This window comes from Limanda limanda, chromosome 4 (genome assembly GCF_963576545.1).
Source record: "Limanda limanda chromosome 4, fLimLim1.1, whole genome shotgun sequence".
Lineage (NCBI taxonomy): Eukaryota > Metazoa > Chordata > Actinopteri > Pleuronectiformes > Pleuronectidae > Limanda > Limanda limanda.
The window spans coordinates 1,533,779-1,543,565 of NC_083639.1; the positions used below are offsets into that span (position 1 = coordinate 1,533,779).

Here is a 9,787-nt window from a genome sequence, read left to right on the forward strand (position 1 = left end):
AATGTATTTTAATTATTTGGAAAATGGAGTCTTGATTGGTTGGATGATTTTTAAGACATTTTGAACTATATTCAATCCAATGGTTTGGCTCAGGGAAGGTTTATAGTGTGAGTGATGTATATAACCTGTTTAACACATGAAGCATCTATATTTTCATCAATATCTGGTCTTAACAGTGGCCATCAAGAAACAGTCCAGAATTCCTGGGGTTGTTATCACTCAATGTGTCGAGCAAGTGCCTCTGGGGAAGACAACGCCGGACTTCACACGGAAGCCACTGGCCACAACTGTACAAGAGGGTAACAAAAAAGATTCTAATAACAGCTGGATTAGGAATATGTGGCTCACTGTATTTTATTCTTTTTAGGTAAGAAAGCAATTCTAAAAGCTATGGTGAGCGGAGAGCCTGCACCAACGGTCACCTGGAGGCGAAACAACGGGGAAGTTGATGACCTAGAAAAGTACAAGACCCGATATGATGAAAGAGCTCGAGAGCACTATCTAGAGGTAAGAACAGAATAATAAAAATGCAGAACTTACTATATATAAACAAATACTTCCACACTTTCAAAATAAGATGTATATTGCTGTTTGAGTTCAGGACTTTATTTAACTGCTATTATTGAAAAATCAGACAGAAGATGTAATTCTTCCCGACAGTGGGACAGATGTTTCTTCAAACGATTTGTTTCTGTTTTGTCAGATACCCAATGTCAAACTAGACCAAGCTGACACCTACAGGTGCTTCGTCACCAATGAGTATGGAAACGCTGTCTGCGCCACAACACTCAAAGTTACTGAAGGTACAAGACAGATTTACTAGTTACCATCAATAGGAATGGTAATTTAAATTAAACTACAATATTATATACTGTGGCACTGACTATTCCCTTTTACTTTGTTTTTTTCTAGTTGGCTTAAAGAAGAAGGGTCAGGAAGGTAAGACGTTTATAACAGAACTATTCAGAATGTTGGGTTTGTAACTCTGCTTGGTTTCCAGTCCATGATCATTATATTCTTACACTTATTACTTATTTTGATTCCTGCAGGCAAGAACTTAATTAGTTTTGAGCGTAACAATAAAAATGAGCAGTTCAGTGGGTAATAATTAAAGATTCTGCTTTAGTTGAAAAGACCTTTATGGTTTCAAAGAATTATTAAAAAAGTCTTAAAAAAAGTAATTGGTGGTTTGCCTCTCCTATATTCAAAGAAACTCCACTGAACAGAATTGATTAAAAAAATATGATGGTTTCATTTCATATTTTTCAGGTAATGGACAAGCACCACTGGATTTCAGATCAATGCTTAAGAAAACGTGAGTTCCAGTCAAAATTTGGCTGTTAAATGTTTAATGCTCTAAACACACTAATACATTTGACTCTTCAAAGACTCTTCTTTTTTCCACCAGTGTTGTTGTCACCAGAAAAAAACAACTGCCACCAAAGAAAGAGGGAGAAATTGATCCGAAGCTCTGGGAGCTGCTTCTCAGTGCAAAAAGAAAAGACTACGAGAAAATCTGTTTGGACTTTGGAGTGACTGACTTTCGCTGTATGCTGAAGAGACTCAACCAGATGAAAAAAGAGAGAGAAGACGAACAGGCAAAGGTACTGCATGAAGAAGAACAACGATAACAACTGCATATGAATTCATATACTTCTTAGTGAGGTTTCGAGCAATGTGTAAAAATTTGCACAATTTTTGAAGTGAGGGTTTATAACTTTTGCCTTGATTTTAAAAGAGCTGGAATAGAGAATCTGGAGTCTTTTAAGACCAGTCTGTAAAAAAGTATTTTACTGCACTCAGAATAAAACTTTATTTTCACGAAGTGACAAGTTAATCTTTGAAAGTTTTAAGTTTTTGATTTTCATGGTAATCTTTGCCCTGAGGCTCCTTCCGAGTGCATCTTTTCAAGTAAATATCCAAGGCTCTGTTCAAGGCTGCCTGCATTTTAATTTTATGGAGCCAGATCTGAGGATGCATGCTTTAAATTTTTCGCAGGTTGTAGAGAAGCTGGAGGATGTGAAACAGATAGAAGTGAAACCTGGTGGGAGAGCGGAATTCGGCTTCAACATGAAACTTGTGGACCCCAACAGTGCAATTCATGTATACAAGGTGGGTTAAAATTCCACCAGATTCCAAAGTATTTTTTTCAAGATTAATAACAGCTCTAAAACTAAACAAATGTGACTTCCTGTCTCTCAAAAGGATGGGAAATCGGTGGCATATGGTGATGATGAAAATTCAAACCCTCGCCTTAAGAAAATTGGGACAAACTATGTTTTCAGCATTAAGGACCCTCAACCAGAAGATGCTGGATTATACCAGGTTGATGTTGAGGAAGCAAATGTCCTGACAACTGACTTTCAAGGTAAAGCTTAATGTTCTACTGTAAATAAAACAGGATCTCTGTATTAGCAGGCGGTGATACAAACTTTCTACTCCTCTTTTAGTGCCTGATGTGAAGTTCGTAGCCAAGCTCAAGGATGCAAAGGCCGTTGAAAGCGAGGACGCCATCTTTCAGTGCATCTTGTCCACACCGCTCAACAGAATCATTTGGTCAAAACAGGACGTGTCACTCGAACATGGGGACAAATATGAAATCATCGTCTCAGAGGACAAACTCACTCACACATTAAGAGTCAAAGACTGTGCAATGGCAGATACTGGAGCGTTTTATGCCATCGCTGGGATAACTTCCAGCAGTGCCGCTCTCACAGTGGAAGGTGAGTATAACCACTTAGAAAATTATTCTTAAAGGCTTCAAAACAGCTTTAACGAAATAAAGATTCCCTTCTGTCTGTGTTTCAGCTGATCCAGATGGCGGTAAAGGTCGTAAGGGCATCAAATCTGGGGATCAGGGTGATTTGACTAAACAAGCATTGGAACAAGGAACAGACAAACAAGCACAGGATGAAAACGATTCGGCTGATTCAGGAGCTGGTTCTGGTGACGGGTCTAGTGATGGATCGAAAGATGCATCTGGAGTTAAGACTGATGGAGGTAAAGGAGACGAGAACCTCCTTGGAGATGGAGACGATGAAAACAATATGGGAGATGGGGATGATAAGAAAACAAAGCGCTCACAAACTGGTCCTTTGGTTCCCGACACTGTTTCAGGTAAGAGCCTCCAATGCTTTGTGGTAGTTTTAATTCCAGGGCTCTTAAGGCGTCTTACTACTACATATATTGTCAGCTTTGCTCTAAGGGCCTGTTATCCTCGAACCAAACCATTCTGGAACGATTTCTGCAGCACTGGCTTTATTCCTACACAGATATAATAGAAAGACTCTCTGATCCAATCTTTATTTATGATTTTCGAATTCCTCTCCAATTAAATGTTCACTATGACCTGAAGTTCAACAACAGAACACTTTAATTTGACTTCGCCCGTACTGTTGCAGATCGAGGTGTCCAGTTTGTGAGTGGGCTGTCAGATACTGTTGCTAATATTGGTGAACGGGCAGAGCTGAGTTGCAAACTAAGCACTGACGCCTCAGAGGGACGCTGGTACAAAAATGGAAAGCTGGTGAGTCAACCGCTCCAGAGGGATTATGATTGTATAGAACCACATCAATGCATACATGTGAATTACAAACAGTATATACACACAATTCACTTCAGTAAAAATACATATAATCTATTGCATGAATTAATTTGTCTTGTGAATATTACATCTTTTTTTTTGACAAGTTAACCAATGGCGACGGTGTTCAAATCATCAAAGATGGGGCCTGTCACAGGTTGATAATTGATTTCTGTAAAAAGGACGATACAGCAGTCTACCGCTTTGAGGCTGAGGGACGCAAATCAGAAGCGTCACTTAATATTCAAGGTCAGAATCAGAATGAGTCACTTGATTTCATATAATTTAATGATTTGCAATAGATTAAAGGGGTTCAGGGTTTTTGACAATTTATTTTTTACTCTCCGACCAGATCCGCCACAAATAGACAGCGAGGCTCTGCTTAATTTCACAAAGCCAGTTATTATAAAAGCAGGTGAAAGCGCTGAATGGAAGCTGATGTTCTCAGGCGGAGACCCGATGAATATACAGTGGTACAAGAATGATGACGAGCTGTCGCCTGGCCTCAATGTGAAGACTGAGACATCAGCTACTCAAAGCCAACTACGCCTCACGAAGTGCCAAAGGAAAGACAGTGGAGAGGTCAAAATCAAAATCAAAAACGAATTTGGCACAACAGAAGCAACGTCCAGACTTATTGTACTAGGTGAGTTGATTAAAGAGACTTTGTAAATATATAGTTTTGGTATTTTCTTGTAGCACAATATGATTCCTTATCATTTTGTCAATAGACAAACCCACACCCCCACAGGGACCTTCGGACATTTTGGAAAGTGCTGTGACATCTGTGGAGTTCAAATGGAAACCACCTAAAGACAGTGGTGGTTGCCCAGTCACCAGCTACATCATAGAACGCCAACAAGTGGGCCGGAGTAAATGGACGAATCTCGGCGAGATCTGTGGCAGCGATGCAAGTTACAGGGATTCAGGCGTGGACCCCGGAAGAAGATACTGTTACCGGATTCGAGCCAAGACTGCAGAAGGCATCAGTGATTACCTGCAAACAGAGGACATAGCTGCTGGAGTTCTGCGTAAGAATAAGATCAGAACCTAATTCTAGCAATTCCAAAAAGGCAACTTTAGCTACTATCAAATGAAAACATAGCATCTTCTTAAGAAGAGAGTAGGAAACGAGCAAACAATACATTTGTTTTTTTGTCTTTTGAGAAAAGGTAAAACTAAATATAATAAATAAGTTTAAAATTCATGATTGACTCTTATCTTGACATCTGCCTTTAGCCATTAAATATTGATTTCTATACAGGAATTGTATCAGATGTATAGAACAATGGATAACCTCACTAAAGTTGGCAGAATTTCAACTTCCCCCCCAAAGGATATCCAGGAGCCCCATCAGCACCTAAAGTAATCAGTGCCTTTAAAGACTGCATCAACCTGGCATGGAGTCCTCCGTGTGACACTGGAGGAACCAAAATCGTTGGATACAATTTGGAAAGGAACAAGAAAGGCACCAATTACTGGAGCCTGGTAAACCAAGGAGGGCCAATAACAGGTGAGCTTATCAGTGGGAGGGGCTGCCCTGAATCTGTATGTGTGCAGGAGGATGTACATGCACGAATGCAACTTCTATTTTACAGAATGAACTGTCAGATGTAGAATCTCAATATAACCCTTACCCTGTTAGTGAAATTGTGAGATTATCTGATGGGGGATCAACCTACTCAAACTAAGACTAAAAGTCAATACTGCATCCATGAGGATACTGCTCAAAATATTTCTTGAATGGTTTTTCAACTTATATATAAAAAGATTTCCACTGGTTTCACTGTGTGAGTATCAATGCAAATAAATTGATATTTCTAGAGACAGGATAACCACATCTTCCCTTTTCTCCAGATGCAAAGTTTGCCGTGAAAGACGTCTTCGAAGGGGCAGCGTATGAATTCAGAGTGTCTGCTATCAACCTGTCTGGTGCAGGAGATCCTAGTGTTCCCTGTGACACAGTAATTGCAAGAGATCCAATGAGTAAGTCAGTCATATTGAGTTCTTATCTATTTTACTGTGGTTGTCTACAAAATCTAATAATCTAAAGAGAACCTATGTGTGCTGCTCAATACAACAGTGTCTGTAGCTTTTTGTGCTATAAAACCTGATTTTACTAACGTTCCAGAACCTCCAGGCAGAGTCACAGACCTGAAATTAACATCCTCAAACTACACCACGTTTTCACTGGCTTGGACTAAACCTAGAGAAGTGAAAGGGGTTGAGGATGAAGCCCAGGGATACTATGTGGAGATTAGACTGATAGAATGCCTCGAATGGAGCCGCTGCAACGCCGTCCCAATTACTCGAACTTCCTACACTGTGCTTGGCTTGAAGGCGATGGCCACATACTGGGTGAGAGTAATTGCCAACAATTACGGTGGTGATGGAGAACCTCAGGGCTTTGACAATTATGTCATTGCCATGCCCCCTCCCGGTAAGAGGATGTGAAGTTCAAATCAAGACTGTGACACTTTCTTAGAGTTTAGTTTTTAGTTGGAAAATGTGTTTCTTCTTCCAAAATACATCTACACACTAAAATTGTCAAAGATACAGTAGAGCTCTGCACCAAGACAACTGTTTGTGTAAAAGCTATTCTTCATTCTTCTTAGCAAGATACAATATTTACTTTTTCAAAATCTGTGGATGATTGAGTTAAACAGTGGGATTGTGAAAAGACAGGAAAGAACAGGACTTTGGACGTTTTCAACAAGCGTGGTCATTTAAACACATTGTAAAGCATCAAAACACCACGACAATGGAAGGAAACTAGCATCACTGTGGAAAACACATAAGTTCCAGTAACAGAGAGTAATGTGACATTTCTGACAGCTGTTATACGCATTAGCAAAATACATCACAACAAACACATGATCGGAAACTGGTCTAAATTTATAAAGGTGGTAAATGTCATGTGTAATAACTTCCTCTTCTTCCCTCCCCTAAGAAATTATTTCAAGCACAATGAAAAACTACATTTATACTTTCTGCTGAATTGTATAAACACAAGAAGGATCTAAATATTAAAATGTAAATGTTATCGTTGCAGTACGTCCCAAATTTAAAGACAGGAACATGAAGACCTTTGTGGTGGTTAGATCTGGAAACACAGTCCGTCTGAACATCAACTTCGAGGTACTTTGCTTCAGCTTTCCCTCCAAACAGGTTCAGTGGAGAAAATAATTTATTGTTAAAATGTTAAATTAAAATCATGTTAATCTTTACCAATCTATTAATGTGATATTATCTCAATGTCTACAGGCCTCCCCACTGCCAGAGATCATTTGGTTAAAAGATGGTATTCCAGTGGCTAAACATGTGACAATTACCAGCTCTGATAAAGGCTCTCAGCTGTTGATCCCCACATCCGAGCGCTCCGACAGCGGCGTCTACACCATCACCGTCAAGAACCTGGTCGGCCAGGAGAGCTTCAATGTTGAAATCAGAGTTACAGGTACATGGAGCCATTTTTACAATTCTGACTCCAATCAAGAGTAATAATGTGACTTGACTATGATGCCACCAGATTATCCCCTCTAGAATTTTGCCTTTATTGTTTGGCGTTCAAATATGGTTTGTAGAATCAGATGAGCTAGATTAATCTGTCAAAGAAGACCAAATATATGAAAATACTAAAGTATAGTGTATATTTTAACATTTCTGAATATGCCCAACACTCTTATCTGAACCGGCTGTTTCAAATCCCCTGCTTGAAGTTCCCATCTCTTTTTTAGCACTCCACACACCAACTAAGCAAAGGTCAACACAAAGTAAAGATAGCAAAATACTTATCTCACCCAACAATGTTTTTGTTACATCCCACTGCCCCATTATAATAAAAAGTAACCACCATAACCTTATTGGTAGTTTGGTGGAATTCATATTGAAACGAACTGAGACTGTAATGTCAGGACTCTGTATGACTGTGTCTCTACATCTGATTGTAGATGATCCCAGGCCTCCGGGACCAGTGGAACTGGATCAAAACATCCCAGGGACAGTGACTCTGTCCTGGTGTCCCTCTCCAGATGAGAAGAGGGACGACAGGCTACACTACATGGTTTCCCAACGGGACTCCTTCAAGCTCACGTGGAGGACCGTGGCTGACAACCTCTTCAACAACAAGTTCACAGTTGTCAACATTTTGCCCGGATGGGAGTACCACTTCAGGGTGTTTGCTAAAAACGACATGGGCCTTTCAACACCTTCTGAACCCCCTGTGTTTGAGTCCAGAAAGGAAAAAGGTTTGTCAACCACTTCAATCAAAGACATGTTTTCTATTCTACTTAGAAAAGTAGTTCTGTAATCAGTTATATAAACGTACGAAAACCGAAAATCAAAGCAACACAGGCCAAACTATTATTTTAATTTCAATAGAACATGGCTGATAAGAACCTTTTTTCCAGAAAGACAAGAGAAACTCAATAGAGCATGTATCTCTTCCAAGGCTGAATGGGTTCTTTGTTGGCCCGTGTCCCCTTTTCCACCAAGTTTCAATTTTTGCTTAATCCTGCAGACAAATAAAAATTAAAAATAAAACACACAGGGTTGAATAACCTCCTTGGTGGAGGTAAGAAACATTTAAGCAGATATTTCATTGAATTATAGAAGTTAGAAGAACTGAGGCTCGAGTGGATGTCACCAGAACTAAACAGTTATCCATCTAGTTCGGGGAAATGTCTCAGGGACACATGTCCATAATCGTTATTCAACTAACACAATTCTGTGAAGCTTTTATGTATTTCTCTGTTTTTCAGAAAAGTTCATTGTGAACACACCAAAGAAAAAAAGCTTGGACTTCCAGGCAGCTCCTGCATTTATCTTGCCCCTGAAGATGCGTACGGCTCCTCAAGGCTACGAGTGTCACATGAGTTGTGCCGTTAAGGGCGATCCGGCTCCTCGTGTGACGTGGTACCGCGACAACATCAGCCTGAACACAAACACCAACTACCACATCACCAACGTGTGCGGTGTCTGCTCCCTGCTCATACTGAGGGTCGGAGTCAAAGACAACGGGGAATACAAAGTGGTTATTGAGAACAAACTGGGGTCAGCCGAGTGCTCAATGATCCTGAGTGTCAGAGGTAATGTTTACATCACTAATATTACAATTAATTTTAACAGGGTGTAGATGAAACGAGCTAAAAATATGTTTCTTTACAGAGTGAAGACCTGAACCTGCTGAATAACGACTGAACCGGAAGGACCCCGACAGTGTTTTGAATTAATTAGATTACATCTGTTATAGTCTTGTCTTATATTTTAAATAGCTTAGAACAAAAACAAGAACACGCATGTTATACAGTTTATTTTTGTCCTTATCTGCTTACCTTAATCTTCATAAAAGCATATAAAGTATATAAAACGACCTAAAACATCTCAACTCTATAGCATAGACAAATTTAAAGTTACAATTATTTATCCTTGAAGGTATAATTTGGAGTCAATGACCTCTTGTGGCACTATTGAGTAATGCTCTCATGAGAGGGCCCCTGCTCTCTTTGTATTGTATGCATGCTTTTACATTACACTGTGATACATGTGTGCCATTGGTGTAACTTAACAATAAATTGGTTTGAAAAACTAAGTAAGACGAGAACTGTGGTGTGAATGAATTATGAGCCAGTTCCTGCTTGGAATAAAAACATGACAATGACAAACTTAAGTCAACTTTCAAGGGGGGGTCTGATCTGATCTAATCCTTTGGTGTTTTTAACTATTTTACACACACAGTGCTAATAATCGTTAACTGCTGCCACATGTGTTTGTGCACCTTAGTATCACTCGTAACCTGAATTGCTCTGATAGCCCCTTAAAACCCAGCACATATAGTTGCACTAAAAGACTGGAGGTCAGAGGTTTCAGAAAAGTAGACACCTGAGTTAATCCAGTGAAGAAGACTCAGATCTCCAGGTGCGTCCACTTCCTCCTCTGCTGCTGCCATGACACCTCCGTGTGTTGTTGGGAGTTTCCAGGACCACAGTCCAGGAGAAGGATGGAAACTCCGGTGATTCTCCACCTCAGTGACGGTGCCGTTCCACAGTCTCCATTAAACCTCAGCAGGTGACTCAGCAGGTAAATGAGCTCATTTTACAATCACCTGTTTTACACCAGACTTGTATTCTTAACTATAAGAAACTGGAAATAACGGACTTTGTTTATTCCTTTCTTATAAAAACACGAATTTAAATGAAACACCAG

At 39.8% G+C, this 9,787-nt stretch overlaps 1 protein-coding gene across 1 annotated transcript; it reads left to right on the forward strand.

The window, feature by feature from the left end:
- The first annotated feature begins 136 nt into the window (after positions 1-136).
- LOC132999450 (immunoglobulin-like and fibronectin type III domain-containing protein 1) lies at positions 137-8,782 on the forward strand. Its single transcript, XM_061069133.1, has 22 exons — positions 137-299; positions 368-507; positions 704-803; positions 913-939; positions 1,270-1,315; positions 1,409-1,604; positions 1,999-2,112; positions 2,206-2,368; positions 2,451-2,723; positions 2,809-3,117; positions 3,378-3,526; positions 3,691-3,832; positions 3,936-4,229; positions 4,315-4,614; positions 4,920-5,096; positions 5,441-5,569; positions 5,715-6,023; positions 6,636-6,721; positions 6,848-7,040; positions 7,534-7,830; positions 8,344-8,663; positions 8,750-8,782. The coding sequence occupies exons 1-22, from the start codon at positions 137-139 to the stop codon at positions 8,780-8,782; spliced, it is 3,960 nt and encodes a 1,319-aa protein (XP_060925116.1).
- Positions 8,783-9,787: the final 1,005 nt, after the last annotated feature.

Bases quoted from the DNA above. Each gene is read 5' to 3' on its own strand.
- LOC132999450 (XM_061069133.1), top strand. From the start codon at position 137: ATGAAGCATCTATATTTTCATCAATATCTGGTCTTAACAGTGGCCATC. The intron at 3,118-3,377 runs GTAAGAGCCTCC...GAACACTTTAAT, and splicing joins GGTTCCCGACACTGTTTCAG to TTGACTTCGCCCGTACTGTT. The intron at 5,097-5,440 runs GTGAGCTTATCA...CCTTTTCTCCAG, and splicing joins CCAAGGAGGGCCAATAACAG to ATGCAAAGTTTGCCGTGAAA.